At 49.0% G+C, this 19,020-nt stretch overlaps 5 protein-coding genes across 5 annotated transcripts; all 5 read left to right on the forward strand.

Annotated features, from left to right (window-relative positions):
- Positions 1-1,343: 1,343 nt before the first annotated feature.
- Positions 1,344-2,735, forward strand: LOC117866953 (protein LURP-one-related 8). Its single transcript, XM_034751262.2, has one exon. The coding sequence runs from the start codon at positions 1,539-1,541 to the stop codon at positions 2,415-2,417; it is 879 nt and encodes a 292-aa protein (XP_034607153.1). The 5' UTR covers positions 1,344-1,538; the 3' UTR covers positions 2,418-2,735.
- Positions 2,736-5,051: 2,316 nt separating this feature from the next.
- LOC117833185 (bZIP transcription factor 29) lies at positions 5,052-8,352 on the forward strand. Its single transcript, XM_072295639.1, has 2 exons — positions 5,052-5,197; positions 5,676-8,352. Exons 1-2 carry the CDS (start codon positions 5,052-5,054, stop codon positions 6,616-6,618), a joined length of 1,089 nt encoding a protein of 362 aa, XP_072151740.1. The 3' UTR covers positions 6,619-8,352.
- Positions 7,249-8,268, forward strand: LOC117833765 (uncharacterized). The gene is made up of 2 exons (XM_034713365.2): positions 7,249-7,425; positions 7,738-8,268. Exons 1-2 carry the CDS (start codon positions 7,249-7,251, stop codon positions 8,266-8,268), a joined length of 708 nt encoding a protein of 235 aa, XP_034569256.2.
- Positions 8,353-10,824: 2,472 nt separating the features above from the next.
- LOC117833389 (uncharacterized) lies at positions 10,825-15,253 on the forward strand. Its single transcript, XM_034712856.2, has 4 exons — positions 10,825-12,704; positions 13,811-14,026; positions 14,119-14,210; positions 14,312-15,253. Exons 1-4 carry the CDS (start codon positions 11,367-11,369, stop codon positions 15,024-15,026), a joined length of 2,361 nt encoding a protein of 786 aa, XP_034568747.2. The 5' UTR covers positions 10,825-11,366; the 3' UTR covers positions 15,027-15,253.
- Positions 15,254-16,009: 756 nt separating this feature from the next.
- On the forward strand, positions 16,010-18,935 carry LOC117833390 (cyclin-dependent kinase B1-1). The gene is made up of 7 exons (XM_034712857.2): positions 16,010-16,504; positions 16,956-17,017; positions 17,107-17,218; positions 17,335-17,428; positions 17,723-17,792; positions 18,137-18,275; positions 18,616-18,935. The coding sequence occupies exons 1-7, from the start codon at positions 16,148-16,150 to the stop codon at positions 18,706-18,708; spliced, it is 927 nt and encodes a 308-aa protein (XP_034568748.1). The 5' UTR covers positions 16,010-16,147; the 3' UTR covers positions 18,709-18,935.
- The last annotated feature ends 85 nt before the right edge of the window (positions 18,936-19,020 follow it).

Genomic DNA, 19,020 nt, shown 5'->3' on the forward strand with positions numbered 1-19,020 from the left:
GCATGGATCACAGAAGCAACCAAACACCATTCTAGGAGGATGTGCCTTCTCTTCTTGTACATACGTGCAGTTCATGCCCTCATGCCCATGTCTTGAGTTGTCAGAGAGACTTGCAAAAATTTAGCACAAAATAAACTCAGTGGAGACTACCCTTTTCAGTCTCTTCTGGAAAAATGTCTCTTGATGTTCATCTGTTGCAATTTTCAACTTCTATGCTAATTATACTCGAGATATAGTGCAAACCATGTCCTATCACACCTTTTATCACCAAATAGACAGCTATAAACAATGTCACATTGGAAGAGACCAATAACCGTTACACACGGTTCAAACCTGAAAGTATGATTGACCATATAATACAGAAGAATATACATCGAGATATAGGCCTTGGTCCATGCATGGTTGTTAGATCAACAGGCCGTAAAATGGAACCAAGAAGAAAGGGGAAGAAAATAAAGTGGATTGAAGGAAGCTCCGATCCAATGCTAGCTCCAAGCCTCCAACGTTGATGGTAAGCAACATACAGAGTCAGAGATAGAGATAGAAGACAAAGAAAGGATGACTACTCACAGATCCAATCCAATCGAGTACGTTCCGCCATTTCCATGGATCCATACCATACACGCGTCAGGAAACAATCGAGAGAAAGCTGAAAGCATCACCCATGATCATTGACCCATATTAAAAGATGCTACAGGGGAATATAATCTGCGAATGGTACCAAACAAAAAGGGAGTTGCACATTTAAATTTTAAAAGAGCTTGAAATTGTTCAAAAATATCTCATAAAAAGTTTGTCTGTGATAGTATTTTTGCTTCTTCTTCTTCTTTTTCAACAAAAAAAACTTAAAATATACCAAACTTCAAGGTGTACGTGCTGAGTTTGTCAATCTCAAAATATACAGGCATCCACAACGGTATGATGTGGTGCATAAATTGTTCATAGCAATACATAATTGTTTAGGATATCTCATAAAATATTGCTTGTGATTGTATTTTTGCCTTTTTATTTAAACTGAAATATGCCAAACTCCAAGGCGTATGTCCAGAGTTCATAATGGTAGGATGAAGTACATAAATTGTTCATAGCAAATATAGGTTGCACTGTCCATATGTGTGTTTTGAAAAAACAAATACAAGCATTATCCGTAATTTTCTTTGGGATATGCACCGTTGAAAGCAAGTGTTTCTTGTGAGTTACAGCTTGCTGTTAAGTTATTTATGTGCACATAACATTTTGTGTGCGTGGATACGTTGCAGAGCATCACGACACGGTACTTGTAGAAGCAGCACGCGTGCGATGATGCTCTTTGCAGACCCTGTTGCTTTGGAGGCAACCAACAACGCACTTCAATCTAGTCGGTAGCCATTCCTCGTTATCTCAAAGCTTCCCCTTTCTTTTGCCCACCATTTGTGTGTCAATCGAGAATCACTTTGCCTGTTGAGTACTGTGAGGATCAATAGGCCGGCGTGTGGTGTGTGGTCGGCGAAGAACAAGTTCCTTGCCTTGGTCCATCATCCGTTTCAGAGCAGCGTGGGATGGTCTCCCGAAACCACCCCACCACCGCCGCCGCCGCCCCCGCCCGCCATCTCGTCTCGTCCGCAGCCGCCCACGCACCCACCAAGACAGTCCCGGCCCCGTATAAATACCCCACAACTCCTCTTCCACCTCCGCCAACTCCGATCCGTTACCTCCCCTCTCCCCAAGCTCAACAACCAGAGCACACAGGCCTTTCTCCTCTATCTATCGCACAAGAGGCGCGCACGAAAATGGCCAAGGTGCACCCCAACGCCGCCGATACAGAGCCGCCCTCGCCGGCGCCAGAGGTGGAGGAGCCGCCCACGGTGCTGACGGTCTGGCGCAAGTCGCTGCTCTTCAACTGCGACGGCTTCACCGTCTTCGACGCCAAGGGTGACCTCGCCTTCCGCGTCGACTGCTACGGCTCCGGCCGGCGCCGCGCCGAGGTCGTGCTCATGGACGTCGCGGGCAAGCCGCTCCTCACCGTCCGCCGCAAGAGGCTCAGCTTCCTAGCGGAGCACTGGGTCATCTACGACGGCGACGCCGCGGAAGACGAATCCTCCAGGCCGCTCCTCTCCGTCCGACGCCACGTCAGCCTCCGCGCCTCCAAGGCGCTGGCGCACGTCACGCCCCACGCCGCCTCAGCTACCTCCGCGGCGTACGTGGTGGAGGGGTCGTACGGGCAGCGGGCCTGCGCCGTGCGCGACGCGCGCGGGGACGCGGTGGCGGAGGTCCGGCGGAAGGAGTCGGTGGGCGACGACGTGTTCCGGCTGGTGGCGGACCCCCGGCTGGGCGCGCAGCTCGCCATGGGCCTCGTCATCGCCCTCGACGAGATGTTCGCCGGCGGCCGTGGCAGGTCGGCGCGGTCGTCGCTGCTGCGCAGGACATGGTCGGCGTAGCAGCAACGACGCTGACAAGGGACCCCACATGTACAGAACTCTCTACAGAGATCCCAGCTTGTGAGCAGCGGTGGAGTAGCATTTAGCAGGCAGGCTCTGTTTCTTGTAGTCAGCCGCTTTCAGGCGCAGCTAGCTCATTTTCTCTCTTGTAGTACACACACTAGAATCTTTTGTTTTTGGTTGCCTTCAATTCCCTTCTTGGTCGTCAGTCTTGTTCCTACATGATTAAAGTTTTGAGCTTCAGTTTGTTGATTCAACTTTAAAATTCAGAGTTGATACAGAAACTAAGAAACACTCCAATATAACAGTTGGAAACTCTGAGCTTGCCTTCCCCAGTACTGTACTGTACACACTGCAATGCGTCTCTAGCTAGTGTCCTATATATACAGTATGATTCAAGACAGCATGCTACTGAAAGAGAACAAAACATTTGGCCGTCTTGTAATCTCTTGGCCTAATAATCAGACAACACAAGCACCCGACCTATGCCAGCCTAGGTACTCTGCGTCGTCTCTGTCAGTCTGTCATAGTGACACGTTTTAGTCGCCTCTGTTTGTGTTTCAACAACGAAATTGGCAACGAGGAATGCGTGCAAATTGCTCCATGCATGCTTGGTCCAACAATCAACTCCGCGTCTACTTTAGATTGTAATGTGTGGCAATCAGATCACATTCAGACTTGCTCAAAATTTGCTGAATCACATTCAGAGTGCGCAATCAGATCGTATTAAACAGCAACTTGTGAAGCAAATAAACACGAAATTGTTGCTGCTCGATCATGCTTGCTTCTCTGAATCTCTGGGAGGGAGGCCGTTAACATCATGCAAAGCAGTACAGACAGAGACCTGCCAAGAGACTAGACTAGACTAGATGATGCGGCCGAATGGAATGTGTACTCTCCATCAATCTCTCCTAGTAAACTATTAATACGACTACTAGGCTAGCCAAATCTCATTTGGCAAAGACATACGAGGATTGCTGCCACAGTGATGTTCAGCCGGCCCCTAGTTTCTTTGTTCTCGGCCAGATTGTCATTTTCAGGTGCTCAACTTTTCCTCTTTTTTCTATCCGAAATGAGACAACTTTTTCAGGAAAAGTGTGCGCGCTTTTGTTGACTAGCATTCTCCTGCATGCATGTTATTGTATTACAAGCAAGGATGCATCCTATTAATTAGATTGATTGTGCAAATTAAACTTTGTGCACTCTTAGCTAGCTAATCAACCATGCATATTTTCATTTTCAGATCGAGGACGCTACTGTTAGTGCGATCGACCTCTGCTGGTGTGCTTTTACACTTCTTAGTTTTTCGAAGTAGCCGAAATTAAATTGGAAAACTTTTCTAGCTAGAGAAAAAAAAACCCTGGTACCTGAACTTTTGCTATTGTTGGTGCGACCTCTACTGGTGTGCTTTTACACTTCTCTGTCTTCAATGCGGTATTATTCTATTTGTTTATGTATTTTTGAACATTTAATTTCAGTAGCACTTAGAATTTATTAAAGTGGTAACTGAACTGGAATCATTGCGGAGTACAGTCTTGACTCCTTGAGTGATTCACTGCTATTGGTGCGCGCAAAAAAAAAAAGGATGTGCAAAACGCATACGTGTGATGGGTGTACAAGTGTCACTGTAGAGGTAAAATTGCAGACTAAGAATGATGGGCCTTTAGCTTCTTCTTTCCCTACGGGACTGTGGTTTTCCTTATGGGCCCGAATGGGGTGTCCATGTCCCGCTTTTTTCTTCTTCTTCCCAGAAACATACTACTGGGCCTCGATCGAGCCCACTTTCCTTGAAAGCACATGTAGCATTTTTCTGTTTATTTGTTTGATGGGGGCAAAGAAATAGTACCCCCAGTGTCCCAGATGATCCCAGAAAAAGGATTTTGAGCAGGGAGATTGTCAAGTTTTCAGAAAAGCAGGGAGATAGTCAGCTTTAAGCACCTACACACATATGAGCTAGTTTTTTCAGAGTAAAGAAACGAACGGAGCCTTTTCCCCATCCTGAATAATCAATCCATCGGCAATTCCGTTGCCGCCCGGGATCGGTCTCGACCACGCAGTACGTAGCTTTCTGGCAGCGATTTCTGCCGGTGCGACAGGAGTGAATGGGCGCGTGTAGCACAGAGATAGATAGAGCACGTTGCCGCATAACCGGTCGTATTGTTCGGCGGCCTGGTCCCCCCAGAAAGCCGCTTTTGTTTATTAGTTTCTGGAGGAAAAGTCTTGCTCTCTTGGCACATTCCAAACAGCCAGATGCACCGCCTTCATTCGTGCCTGTGCATGCAGTCAGCCAGGCATCTGTTGCGAATCCAACAAAAGGCCCTAACGCGCACAGGATCTGCAGTTGCCAACATGTCTACGTATCGATCACATGATAATGCATTGCCAACATGTCGGCAGTTGCCAGCAGTTAGTCAGCGTCACTTTTTCTCTCATAGTGCATTGCGACTTTAATCACCAGGATGATACAACAATCGGCAGACTGGAGGCAAAGTACCGTGACAGCATCTTCCGACGAAGACAGCTAGCGCGAGATAGCCGGCTCGTATATAGCATATATAGCCGGCTCGTATCCTATGCATTGCGTGATGGCGAGGGCGGCATAGCTTAACTCCACTACTAGCATAGCCGGCATCGATGGCGGCGACGATGGCGAGGGCGGTGGTGGTGGCCGTGCTGCTGATGCAGTGCTGCAACGTGATCCTAGCGGCGAGGCCGTTGCTCGATGCGGCGGCAGGGGACGGCCGCGGGTGGCAGCTGGGGCACGACGGCGAGGCGCTCATGCAAGCGCCAAAAGGCCCGGGCGGAGGCAACTGCGAATTCCAGAGTCCCGAACACCCCCGCTGTGCCCACCGTAGGGGGGGTGGGGGTGGGGGTGATTAAGTTTGCTTTAATTTGTTATACAATGTTGTATTATTTGCACCACATTTTATAACATGCAAAGTATGGTTGAATCCGTTTCCGTGTGTTCTTGAATCTGTCAAGTATGGTTGGTCCACCAACATGCAAAGTTGTAGAACGAGATTATCATTTTCATAGAATCACTGCAATGAGATTATCATTTTCCATGGAGAAATGTATTCTTTGGGCTTCCATGGAGAAATGGATTCTTTGGAAGAAGCTGTTCATAGTAGATCGATATGATAGTTGGTTTACTGTAGATAATGGACGAAGGCAGATGAAGCTATCGATCGGGTCCCAGCTGAATGCCTTGTTCAAACCCACATCTTGACCAAGCCAACGCCAAGATGAATGAAATAGGGAGCGGCAGGCCACGGCAAAGGCAACCCCACCGCACACGCCACGCTCGCCCGTCCGTCTGTCCTACTCCTTCCGTGGAGATCTCGGGATCCCTCAACCGCGTGCCGCCCGCGCCGAGGCCGACCATGAACGGCATCGGCGACGTCGCCGGCGGCAGCACGGGCAGCAGCAGCTGGGGGTGTCGCTGCCGATGGCGACGTCGTCCTTCGCGCCCGACGCGGCCAGCGCCAAGCCGAGGCCGCCAGGTCTACCGCCAACGCCACCCCCGGCGTCGTTCGCCGGGCATCGGCCCTCGCCGGGGGACGTGTGCATGGACATCGACCCCGCGGCGCGCAGTAACAAGGCGCACCGCCGCTCCCGCAGCGACGTCCCGTTCGGGTACTTCCCGCCGGCGACGTCCCACCTCCCGCCGCCCAAGGTGGAGGCCGGCTGGAGCCACCACGGCGTTGGCGGCGGCGGTGACGCGGACGACCTCTTCAACGCGTACCTCAATCTGGAGGGGCTGGACGGGCTCAACTCCTCCGACGAACGCCACGACGACGGGGACAGCCGCGGGAGCGGCATGAAGACCAACGGCGCCGACAGCAGCGAGAACGAGTCGGAGGAGTGCGCCGCCGACAGCCGCGCGGCCGGGATCCAACTCTGGGGCGAAGCCGGCGCCGCTGGCGACAGGCGGGAGGGGCTCAAGAGGAGAGCCGCGGGGGACCCGGCGGCGGCCACCGCGCCCATGCCGCGCCACGCTAGGAGCCTGTCCATGGACAGCCTCATCGGGAAGCTCAACTTCTCCGCCGGCGCGGCGGCCAACGGCGTCATGCCGGGGCCCAACAGGTTCAGCCTCGCGTTCGGCAGCGGCGAGTTCACACCCGTCGAGATGAAGAAGATCATGGCCGACGAGAAGCTCGCCGAGATGGCCCTCGCCGACCCCAAGCGCGTCAAGAGGTAATTGCTACTACTGCTACGTACTCGCTGCGAACACTCGCATACATGCTCATGTTTAGTACCGGGGTCTTTGATTTATTTAACTAGTCCATGAACCCGTGCTCCCGCATGGACTAATATTTTTAGAAGCTATTATATTTGAAAATTATTTAGAAATTAAACTCTAGCTAATAATCAAAATTGATTACCTACTGCTCTCTTATTTTTTCAATACTTCAACATAATACTTATATGGATATGTAACTAACTTTGTCCAGTTATGATTGATTTTTAATTAATAATTATTCTATGCACTTTTTCATCCATATTTATACTTTTTCCATCTTGTATCGCACCTCCAAACCTCCATACATTATTTTAGCATACAAATCATGTATAAATGATCTAAATGGTGACACTCACCATGTGTATATACTTTAACTTAATATTTTTATATTAATAATAACATAAATAGGTAATTTAGAATCAAGTGGCTTCACCTGGAGGCTTCAAAAGAAATATCGTAATAGTAAGATCGCAAAATATTTTTTTTTGGGTTGTCAAATCGTTGGTCTTGATCTCCTTTTCCATGGAATATCGTGGTGGCTCACTATGCGAGCATGCATGCAAGCTAGCACTTACGGCGCCAGGATGAATGAGCATCGTGGATGGTGTGGAGGCACATGATGACTACTTTAGGCAGAAACCAAATGCAACAGGTCTTCTCGGTGCCACTGCATTACAGAAGGTGTTTGGGTCATTTCGCATGCTGGCATATGATGTTCCAGCTGATTCAATGGATGAAGTTGTGAGGCTTGCTGAGAGCACCATGGTAGAGGCTTTTCACCACTTTGTGTAGGCTGTGGTTGAGGTGTTTGGGGAGCAATACTTGAGGCCACCTACTATTGAGGACACTGCAAAATTGTTGGCCATTAACACTAAGAGGGGATGGCCTGGCATGCTCGGTTGCATCGATTGTATGCATTGGAGGTGGAAGAATTGCCCAACAGCTTGGAAAGGGCAGTATTCAGGACATGTGGATGGGCCAACTATGATACTTGAAGCTGTTGCATCTAAGGATTTATGGATTTGGCATTCTTTCTTTGGTCTACCGGGCTCTTTAAATGATATCAATGTCTTGCAGAGATCACCATTATTTCAAAGGCTAACTTCAGGGACTGCACCACCTGTTGAGTACATGCTCAATGGTAACAAGTATACCATGGGATACTATCTTGCAGATGGGATCTACCATTCTTGGGCGACTTTTGTGAAGAGCTATAGGAGTCCACAAGGCAATAAGAAAGTCCACTTCACAAAAGCACAAGAAGCGGTGAGGAAGGACGTGGAGAGAGCATTTGGTGTTCTACAAGCGCGCTTTGCCATGGTGAAGGGGCCTGCTAGATTTTGGGATAAGGATACTCTTTGGTATATAATGACCGCTGCTATTATCATGCATAACATGATCATTGAAAATGAGAGAGATGAAAAAGAGGATTACGACTATGATCAAGATGGTGGTGAGGTACTAAGGCCGGAGGAGTACCAACGACGCGATCCTCTCATTCTTGAGAAGTTCCTCAAGATACATCAGGAGATTAAGGATACACGTGTGCATGAGAGACTTCGTGATGATCTTGTGGAGCATTTGTGGGCACTTCATGGTTCTAGCTAGTACGATTATTTGTAGTTTGACCATATTTAAATTTGAATTTAAATTGTCATGTTTGAAATTGTGATTTTGAATGTGGTTCATTGCTATGCTTTAGAAATATTTACATTTGAATTATAGTGGTGTGATACAAAGAGCACACGTATATGAAGAATATGTTGAAAATAGAAGGAAAAATAAATAGGGGTTAAGATTTAGAGGCCTTTTTTCCCAGCAAGTGAATGCGAGTCCAGTTCACCTAACGCTTGCTCTGTTGACTTCATTCCTTGCTGGAGTTGAGTGTAGAAAATGAGACCTAAAAAATCGAGAGAGCCTCTACTTAGGAATTAGGGGGCCTGATTTAGGGACTATTGCTGGAGTTTATCTAAGTATTCAATCGTTTTGATTACTAATCACTAATCCATCCGTTTTTGTTTAACTGTTGGCGTGGACACGCGCGTGCATGAACTACAAGCATACACGTGCTCACGACGAGGGCACGTGCAGGCTCGACGCACGCCTGCGCTGCTCGTCGCGGGTGCTCTGCCTGCGCACGCGCATGTCACCTCGGCGCCGCGCTGTCTAGCTCGGTCCGGGCGTTCAGATCAGCTCGGAGCAGCGGCAGCAGCGGTCGAGGCAGCTTAGGAGCAAGCCTTCAGAGCTGCACGGCTACGCGTGCTCGCCGATCAGGCTCCAGCTCATCGACCCCGCGGGCTTTCGAGCTCGCGCAGCGCCAACCCTGCGCGATGCCGCCGCGACATTGAAGTTCCACAGCTCCGCCGCCGCGGCCTCGCAATGGCACGACCACGGCAACGCCAACGCCAAGCGACAGGGACGTCAGCGCGTGGGGCTTGGCAAGGGCACGGTGGCGACGCCGACGCCGCCAGTTGCAGAGCATACGGCACCGGGGGCTAAGACGACGGCAACCCCGAAGGCGACGCGATGGTCGCGCTAAGTCCACTTCGGTAGCCCACTCCGGCGGAAAACCGACTCCAAGCGCGCTCAAGTCCATTGACTCGCCATTAATCGATCTGAAATGCAATTTAAGTCTCGTATACACAGCACACAGGTCATGCCACCAGTCGCACCGGGCTGTTGCATGTCGGATTGCTTCTACGTGCATGAAAAACGGAGCAGCCTAAGGAGGCCCTGCGACACGCAAGCCCAGGTCAGGAGCTCCCCTGCGGGCACGTCTAAGCCCAGAGGCGACTCATCCAACCCCGGGGCCGGGGCTCCCGGGAGCTTTTCCTGCCAGGGCCACTCCGGCCTCCCAAGGACGGCGAAAAACCCCCGGGGGAGCTCCTCCTGACAAGACCGGCTCGCCTGTCCCGGGGCCCGGGGTCTCGCGCGGCCGGAGGTGGAACCTTTGCAACTCCCATTCTCCCTGCGTATCTCAGGTCACACACGCAACCCATCCGCGTTGCTCACAACGCTCCGCTGGCCAGTTGAATGAGCATGCCCGCTCTCTCTGCTTACTGCATGCAGCTCCAGTTTTCAACCATCCAAATTGCATGTGCATGCGCACTCGCGTAGGCATGCACACCCGTGCTGTTCGGCTTAGTCACAAGTGACCCCGGCCATGCTCGTAGTCCTGGGACAACTAATCCACACGTGTACGAGTGCATCGGAGCTGCACGGTCGGCTACACACCACACATTTTTGCGGAGCACTGCTATGAACACACGTTCAAACTCGTGCACTACTGCTTGCTTCACACATGCAAGCACGCACATACACATGCTGCCAAACAAGGTGAACAGGTACTGCACTATGTCGCTCCCTACCACCATGCGCAGCAATCGTTCATCTCGACAACGAGGTCCGGGCACGTGCGCCCACCAAGACAGCGGGCATTTCTTCTAGATACGGAGCCGTCCACGGCGGGGTAGGGGGGCATTCGGAGCGCCGTCCACCTCAAGCGAGGAGTGGCCCCACGCCCGACCTTCGGATCCTCGGCCAGACATGGGGCTGAGCTGCTGTCAGCGCTACCATGTTGGCGATTCGTGCAGGCGCTCAACCACCACGTTAGCGGGAGAGGCCCACCTAACTTCCGGGTTCCGGAAGCTCGCCAGGGGATGACGCCACTCAAAAGGGTCTCGGGGAGCAAGCGAGCTGCCTTCACCACGAAAGCAGTGCTCTTGCAGCTGGCGTTGAATGTCGCTGTCTGTCAAACTGATGATGACACGAGAGGATGAAATGTTTCCTCCCAAAGACAAGGACAAGACATGTCACGAGGAAAGGTTGCAGCCATATGCTCTCTCTCTTCACCCACTTGCTCTTTTTCACTCAGCGTGAGAGCATTTGGTCCATAGTGAAGATTCAAAAACATGATCCATAGTGAAGATTCAAAAACAAGGAGGTGCATGCATGTGGGTAATAAAGAAAGAGCACCCGTGATGGCCAAGATATTTAGGATATCGCTGGCAGGGTGCATGCACCAAAGAACAAGATAAGATCAAATTTACCTCTACAACATAGGAGTCAAAACTAGAAATAATAGCTCTTTTGTCTTGTTATGCAAGTAGAGGGTCCTCTGCGTATTATATAAGGAGGGTCCTCAAGTGGAAGGGAAGAGACCTGCTCGAAGCAAGGAACTCATGTACTTCTTCCTCCTTGTAATCCCCTCATCAAAACAGCAACAAGAGCACCCCTACCACCCGCCCGCTCTTCCGGACAAACCTCCACGTCGGCGCAGGATGCAGCGGCGGTGGAGAAGGCAGCGACGGCACGAGCATGGACAAGAGGAGAAGAAGGCGGCGACGCGCGGGATCAGACGACCTCTAGTTCTTGCACAAATGTTAAAGCACCGTGTGCTAAGTAACTACCTAGCTTCCGGAAGCCGGATAGGTTTTCCGGGCTTGACGGCACTGTGAAGTCAAGAGTCGACATAGGCCCATTGGATTCCCGATGCAGGGTCGAGCCCATCAAAATCTCGTGATTTACATTTTTTTTTTGAGGGGGATCTCGTGATTTACAGGCCGAAATGTATATAGGCCGCTGACAAAGTGGAAAGTGGGGGCCTCTTAAGCCCAGTAGGCAGAATGGCCCAACAAGACTAGTAACTGGCGCGTCTACCCCACTTATTAATAGCCCTACCTGTCAGTGTGCGACTTGAAGTGCGAATGGGCCGTTCGAAATTTGAAACCTCCCTTGTTTCTCTCTCTCCCCCTCTTCGGCTCTTCGCTACCCTCCAACGTCTCCCTCTTGCTCAAGTCACGCAGTCCACTACGCCCCCAAATCTCTCCCCACTCCACTCCCCAAATCCCGATTTCTTCTCCCCACCTCAAATCCCTTCGATTCCATCCTCCCACCTCCCCCGCTCCAGCTCCGGTTCCAGGAGCAGAGCAGCCATGGCGACGCTCGCGCCGGGTGTGCTGCTCAAGCTCCTGCAGTCCATGCACACCGACGAGCGCGTCGCGGGCGAGCACCGCTCCCCGGTGCTCCAGGTCACCGCCGTCGTCCCGGCCCTCACCGCCTCCACCTCCGACTCCCTCCTCGTCCCCTCCAACGGCTTCCTCCTCAACCTCTCCGACGGCCTCCACTCCACCTACGTCCAGCTGCCCCCCGCCGACGCCGACGCGCTCCTCCTCGCCGCGCGCCCGCACCTCGTCGGCCACCTCGTCCACCTCGACCGCCTTCGGTTCGCGCGACCCGTTCCCCGCGCCGTCGGACTCCGCACCGTCCCGTCCTCACGTTCCCTCCCCTGCGTCGGCACCCCCGAGCCGCTCGTCGCGCGCCCCGCCGCCTGCACCCGCGGATACGTCATCCAGCCCGCCGCATCCCCCTCCGACGCGGCCCCGCCCCTAATGCCGTCCTCGTCCGGTTCTGACGCCACTGATCCCGTCAAAAGGACCGTCCTTGGGCCCAAGAACGCCGTCGCCGAGCCTGCGCCGCCTCCGGCCGGATCGGCCGTCAAGCGCCGGTTCTCGTCCCCGGCGCCATCCAAGCAGCAGCGAGATCCGTCGCCCTCCGTCAAAGGCGCCTCTCGGGCGTCGTCTCCCATGGTTGTGAAAGGCGCCTCCCGGGCCTCCTCGCCCGCGGTCAGGGGCACGCCCAGGGCGACGTCGCCGGCGCCGTCCAAGTGCGTCGTGCCCAGCCTCGTTGCGGCCAAGGAAGAGAACCGCCAGGCGGCCAGGGAGCCAGCGATTGTTGTGCCGTCAAGGTACAGGCAACCTTCACCGGCTGGAGGGAGAAGGGGAGCAGCATCTCCGGCGGTGGGCGGGAGGCGGGCATCCCTGTCCCCTAGTTCGCGGCGGCTCTCCGGTGAAGGGACTGGCAAGAAGAAGGTTGGGGTACTGGTGGCTGGGATCTCCAAGATGACAGATTTGGGAAATGGGTCGGCCATGAAGCCGGGGAGGAAGAGCTGGGACGATCCAACAATGGCCCTTGCAGCGGCGGCGGCAGGTTCCGTGATGAAATCAAAGGCCAAGGTTGACAAGGATACTATCCTCAGGACTCAGGTCAGCATCCTGTTACTACATTGCGTTACAATTTGAGCATTGTGCTTTTTAGTTTGATTCCTAGCCTTATTGCTGCCAGTAGTACTATTGTCATTTTGCTCTCAGTATGGCCCTAGTGATAGATACAGACTCAAGGAATAAAACCTTTTTACAGCCTGCATTGTGATTAGAATAGTAGTAAAACAATTAATTTATGTATTTATTGCTGTGCACATCAAAGATCTTGCGAGGCACAAGAATTGAATGGCTGCAAAATGCATACAAGGGAAAAATCCAGAGTTTGACTTGACCATGAGCTGCCAAATGTACATTCAGATGGAATTAGAAAATGATAGCTGCCAAATTCATACAGCATACAAGGGAAAATCCTAAGTATGACTTGCCCATGAACAACCAAATGCACATTCAGATGGGGTTAGAAATAGATAACTGCCATCATACCTACTTACATAGGAACTGTCCCTAGTGTTGGTCATAATTTGTCTATGCGGATTGGATACCTGACAAAGTTCATTTAAATGGATTCGGAATAGATAGTTGACAAATATGTGGATGTGCATGTGGTGATGGCAACAGGATTTGTAATCATAGCACCATGAAGATTACAAATTACAATCAGCTTGAAATTTCAAACATATTGATACATACATATACAATGATAGGTCATGTTTACTCCAAGCACATTGCGTCACTCAGTTATGGCAAGTGGGCCGGCCACAGGCTTAGGCCCACGAGCACAACAGCTCGTGAACAGTGCCGCGAATAGGAGTAGTTGGTTTCTTAGGAAAGAGATAAGTTAGATGGATTTGGTTAGGAGGTTAGGATATTTGCTTAAGGGTCAAGTCAGTCGTCTCTATAAAAGAGACCCCATTGTACCAATGAAAGGTAAGGAAGAAGTAGAGGATTAATCTCAAAGCCTCCAGCGTGAGGGTGAGATCCCATCTACTACCTTCCCTATCTCAGTAAAGTAGCCATATCACACTCTGCTGTTCAGAGCTACTATTTGTCTGAGTAAATATAAAGTTGTGTGCCTGTTCAGAGTACATTATAAATTTGTATTTGTATGCCTGTGCATTAACCATTTTTATCTGCTTCTGTATGAACAGGAAGCAATGTCAAGAAGATTAAGTGATGCTACAACAGAACAATCCAGTAATGATGATTCCTCTGTTGATGAGAGGCCAAAGCCTCGTAAAAAGATTGACTCTACTTTGGTAAAGACAAAAACTGTAGTTCCAAAAGTTACACTTCATGATCCTAAATGGACTGATGGAAGCATTCCATTGGATGCACTTTCTGATAAACTCTCAAAGATTGGAAGGGTAAGCACCAAGCACTCTAGTTCGTCGACTAACAGTCCCATTTGCTGTTCTTGAATTGAGTCTCCAACATGATTTCCTAACTGAATTTGCAGGAAGCTATTGAACGGAGAGATGCAGCAGCAACTGCTGCTGCTAGTGCTCTGCAAGAGGCGATGGTCACTGAATCAGTTGTCAGGAACCTAAGGTATTTAATAAAGCTATCTTTTCCCCCATCTGAAGACAAAACATATGTATTGTATTCATCAGAAAATGATGTGGTAATATTGTGTCTATTGCTCTCTGCAGCAAGTTCTCAAACATTTGCTCATTGTCAAAGACCTCCAATCCACTCCCAACAGTCGATCTTTTCCTTGCTGTCTATGAAGATACTCTCAAGTGGAAGACAATTGCCGAGTCTATGGTGACTATTGAGGCTGATGTGGCATTCTTGGAGAAATCGTCTCATGATTGGGTTCATGCTGCCTTAGCCACTGATCTAGGAGTCCTCAAGCTACTGAATGGTGCCACTGAATCCATCTCTCAGATGAAGATCATCAATAGGCCAAAGGTGCCTTCAGTGGAACCACCAAGAACGAGCCTGTCCAAGAAGCAGTCACTTGGAGCTTCTGCAAAGGTCCAATCTAAGGTCTCACCGAGCTCTCTAGCAAGCTGCACATGGAATAACACTGAGAGCATGTACGAGACAGTTGAGCTTTCTAAGACCTTGTGGCGTGAGATGCATATGTGGTTCCTGAATTTTGTGGACGAGGCACTGGATGTGGGCTTCCACTTGTTTGAAGATCAAAACGTTGCAAGTAGGGGAAAGCACAGCAACAGCATAACAATGGTTCTATCACAGTTCAAGAAGATCAGCGACTGGTTGGATCAAGTCGGGAAGATTGCTGAGGAAGAGAGAACCAAGGAGAAGATTGATTGCTTGAAACGAAAGATATACGGTTTTGTCATTAGCCACATGGGATCTGCGTTCGAGAGCTCTGTCTCAGTTTCCTCTAGGGGTTGAGGGGTGCTTCATGCTCTGAAGCTGGCTTTGATTATCATTTTTTATTTGGATTAAGGACATCCAATTCAACGGTAAAGTGGTGTAGGCTACAATGGTAGTAGTTGTGTGTGTTTTTTTAAAATAAAGTTAAGGCCTGTGTATATGCATTGTTTTGCACTTGTGATCTTCAAATGGCTTGTGTGTTTACAGTTATGAAGATAATCGTGCCATTACAGTTTCATGGTTAAGTTTGCATTTTGTGTGACTTGACCACTGGTCAGTGAGTAGTGAGTAGTGAGTGACTGTGGTAAGATAGGATCCTTATGTTCAGCAATATATTTCTGCTGCCTGCCGAAACTCTGTTTTTCTTGCTCCACAGTTCTATTTTGGTAGTTCTTACATGCAGTCATGCTGGTATATTATTTCAGTACAGAATAGTGAAATGCATGCTTGAGCATTGTGCATAAAAAAACTAAGGAATTCATTCTCGAGGGAAAAAAGGAACTGAGAAGAAACTAACATTTTATTTCGTTCGGTTACTTTGTTTGCAGCTATTAGTTGCATATCCACCATGTTGACAGCACAAATAAAAGGTGACTTGTAGACGCATTTTTGTGAAAAGCTGTCTCCTGAAAACCAAAATGAACATTCTAAAGACTTGTTCACGAAGGGAGTATGGTAGATCTCTTCATCTTTCACGAGTCGCAGAGTTCATTAGTGACGAAACACCAATACCAGAGCATCACAAGCAATTTTTTTAAGGAAAACAAATGTTTTTTAAGATGAGGAAAAGAAGTGTTTAGGAACGTGTAGAGCCGATTAGTTCCGATCATCATCCTGTCGAAAGCTCCCGATGATAGGAGGAAGGAAGAACCGAAGAAGACCAAACCCAGATGCCAAGGAGGAGCTTTCGCTTGCCTGCATCCCTCCTCCTATGCGGAGTGGGCCCGAGCGCCGATCCGACCGTTTGGCCACCCAACCGGCCCGGCCCATTCCCCCTCGCCGCTCCTTTTCTTTCTTCTTCTTCCTTCCTCCCCTCGTCTGCGTTTCCCTCTATCCCCAATTTCAAAATCCACCTCCTCCCCTGCTAGGGTTTGCCTTTGCGGCGCAGCCCCTCCTCTCGCGATCCGAGGAAGGCGGCGATGGAGATCAACATCGTGGACAAGTACGAGAAGCTGGAGAAGGTCGGGGAGGGCACCTACGGCAAGGTGTACAAGGCGCAGGACAAGGCCACGGGCCAGCTCGTCGCGCTCAAGAAGACCCGCCTCGAGATGGACGAGGAGGGCATCCCGCCCACCGCGCTCCGCGAGATCTCCCTCCTCAACCTCCTCTCCCACTCCATCTACGTCGTCCGCCTCCTCGCCGTCGAGCAGGCCGCCAAGAACGGCAAGCCCATCCTATACCTCGTCTTCGAGTTCCTCGACACCGACCTCAAGAAGTACCTCGACGTCTACCGAAGGGGGCCCAACGCAAGGCCGCTACCCACGCACCTAGTCAAGGTAACCAAGTGTACCGATTCTCCAAGCGATCTGAGCAATTGAGCACCTCGTGATCAGAGATTCAGAACTAAGTAGCCTGTGCATTACAAATAGCATTTTTAATCCTCATCACAATGGTACAATCCTGATCAGACTGAAAAAACAACAATTTATCTACTATATATACTGATTCTCCAATCGATCTGAGCAATTGATCACTTAGTGATTAGAGAAAATTAGCCTTCACATTATGAATGGTATTCAGTTTCTGACAAAAAGGTGCAATCCTAATTGGACAGCAAAATGAAAACATTGGGCCATATAAATGTCAATCAAATGTAAAAGCAAAGCACTTAACTGTGAAATTAAATGTGGATTTTACATCTGTAACCTGTACTGATTCTGGACTGAGCACAAGTTCACTCTCCTTTGTTTGCTTTTGAACTAATGTACTTTCTTTACTTCCTTCTAGAATTTTTTGTACCAGTTATTGAAAGGAGTTGCACACTGCCATGGCCATGGCGTCCTTCACCGGTTGGATTCTCTTGTCTGATTTATGTTGTTGAGCTCATCAGTAAAATACAACAGCATTTTCGTTAATGTTATTCATGCTCAATTTTCAGGGATTTGAAGCCTCAAAACCTGTTGGTTGACAAGGAGAAGGGGATACTGAAGATTGCAGACCTTGGGCTTGGTAGAGCTTTCACCGTGCCAATGAAAAGCTACACCCATGAGGTACTACTGGTTACCATCTGGCAGCTGGATGGTCCAACTCCAACACAATTTTTAACATTTTAACAGAGTTTCTGATTATGATCCAGTAATCTCTTCCATATTCGGTTTTTGTGTAGATTGTGACACTTTGGTATAGAGCTCCTGAAGTTTTGCTTGGAGCAACACATTACTCAACTGGTGTTGATATGTGGTCCGTTGGATGTATCTTTGGTACGCCAATTCTCCTTTTGAGTCTTGAACTCTTGATTCCCAATTCCCAATTGTACTGAAAATTTGATGCATTATATGTAAAATATCCGGAGTTAAAAATGCAGTAACCAATGCCCTTGTACAAGGAACTTAATAATGCCCCATAATCTGCATTGTCCACATCACCTTTAACTTTATGAACAACCAAATAGCATATTTTGCTTAGGCTTAATAAAGAGATGATGTATTTAAAGGATTTTACACTTGTACTTAAAACTTTTACCCTGTTGTGATATTCATAACTTTTCAATGCAGCTGAAATGGTCAGAAGACAAGCTCTCTTTCCTGGTGACTCTGAGTTGCAACAGTTGCTTCACATTTTCAGGTATGTTTTCCCTTCTGCATTCAGACGTTGGTGCCATAATATGAGTAATACCTTGCTTAGTTGCTAGGATAGTGTCATTCTTTTGGTCGTGAAGTTATGGTTCTCTAACCAAGTTGAAGGAATGCTGCATTAAATTAGTTCTTGCTTGGCATAATCTGAAATGTGCTATTAGGTGTGATGACAGTTTGATTTTCCTCACTCTTCTCTGATAGACACTACTAGTACCCTTGGTTGTTCTAACTTTCAAGAAATAGCGAATTGTGCATATATAAACGACATTCTACCTCAATCTGGTTTTCTTCTCAGTTGTACTATGGATTGACCAAAATTTGCTTCTGGAAAAGGTTGTTGGGGACACCTTCTGAGGAGCAGTGGCCTGGAGTGAGTGCTTTGAGGGATTGGCACGAGTTTCCACAGTGGAAGCCCCAGAGTTTGACCCGTGCGGTCCCAACGCTGGAACCCGAAGGCATTGACTTGCTATCAGTAAGTTCTCTGCACTTGAAAGGGTTATTCCATCCACTCAAGAGGCCCTTATTCAAATATCTAACCTGAATTTGATCCATTTCCTTTCTCATATTTGGAATGGGTCTGTCGTATCTACATTTTCTTTTGGTCTTACCCCTGTATGTTCTTAACATGCTTCATATCAGTTTGTTCATTCGTTTGTCAGTGATAACATTGGCTAAATTGTCAATTCAGAGCTAAATCAATATCTGATTATGCCCTGAAAGAGAAAAGTCTGCTTATGGCTTTATTAGGATGTTTTGTCCAAAAGAAAGAAAGAAAAAATTGAGCTGATGGTTTTGTGATTGACGTGTTGCAGAAAATGCTTCAGCTTGATCCTTCAAACAGGATATCAGCTGTCACAGCGATGGAGCATCCCTACTTCGATAGCCTTGACAAGTCCCAGTTCTAGTCCTTGTACCATGCGATTCCAAAGATGCTACTCTCAAGAAGTGAGCTTTGCGATGGAGCTATGAATTTCACTTGCCATCTAGGCAACTGGCTCATACATATTACCGAGTGTAAAATTGCCATGTATGACTGAATGAACCATATGCTTTCCTGTACCAACTTGCTGTCCCTACACTGGGACGCGAAGGAATTGGCCTCCTCTCAGTGAATGGATATTACGCATCCCAATTAGCTGAGCAAAAGTTTTTGTTTTGATTCTACAGGAATTCCATGTTCCATTTTTTGTTGAGAGATATCCGAAAGGGTTGTGTTC

This window comes from Setaria viridis, chromosome 8 (genome assembly GCF_005286985.2).
Source record: "Setaria viridis chromosome 8, Setaria_viridis_v4.0, whole genome shotgun sequence".
NCBI lineage: Eukaryota > Viridiplantae > Streptophyta > Magnoliopsida > Poales > Poaceae > Setaria > Setaria viridis.

Bases quoted from the DNA above. Each gene is read 5' to 3' on its own strand.
- LOC117833185 (XM_072295639.1), top strand. From the start codon at position 5,052: ATGGCGGCGACGATGGCGAGGGCGGTGGTGGTGGCCGTGCTGCTGATG. The intron at 5,198-5,675 runs GCAAGCGCCAAA...TGAATGAAATAG, and splicing joins CACGACGGCGAGGCGCTCAT to GGAGCGGCAGGCCACGGCAA.
- LOC117866953 (XM_034751262.2), top strand. From the start codon at position 1,539: ATGGTCTCCCGAAACCACCCCACCACCGCCGCCGCCGCCCCCGCCCGC.
- LOC117833390 (XM_034712857.2), top strand. From the start codon at position 16,148: ATGGAGATCAACATCGTGGACAAGTACGAGAAGCTGGAGAAGGTCGGG. The intron at 17,018-17,106 runs GTTGGATTCTCT...CTCAATTTTCAG, and splicing joins GGCCATGGCGTCCTTCACCG to GGATTTGAAGCCTCAAAACC. The intron at 17,219-17,334 runs GTACTACTGGTT...GTTTTTGTGTAG, and splicing joins TGAAAAGCTACACCCATGAG to ATTGTGACACTTTGGTATAG.
- LOC117833765 (XM_034713365.2), top strand. From the start codon at position 7,249: ATGAGCATCGTGGATGGTGTGGAGGCACATGATGACTACTTTAGGCAG. The intron at 7,426-7,737 runs GTAGAGGCTTTT...AATGTCTTGCAG, and splicing joins GGCTTGCTGAGAGCACCATG to AGATCACCATTATTTCAAAG.
- LOC117833389 (XM_034712856.2), top strand. From the start codon at position 11,367: ATGGGCCGTTCGAAATTTGAAACCTCCCTTGTTTCTCTCTCTCCCCCT. The intron at 12,705-13,810 runs GTCAGCATCCTG...CTGTATGAACAG, and splicing joins ATACTATCCTCAGGACTCAG to GAAGCAATGTCAAGAAGATT. The intron at 14,211-14,311 runs GTATTTAATAAA...TGCTCTCTGCAG, and splicing joins TCAGTTGTCAGGAACCTAAG to CAAGTTCTCAAACATTTGCT.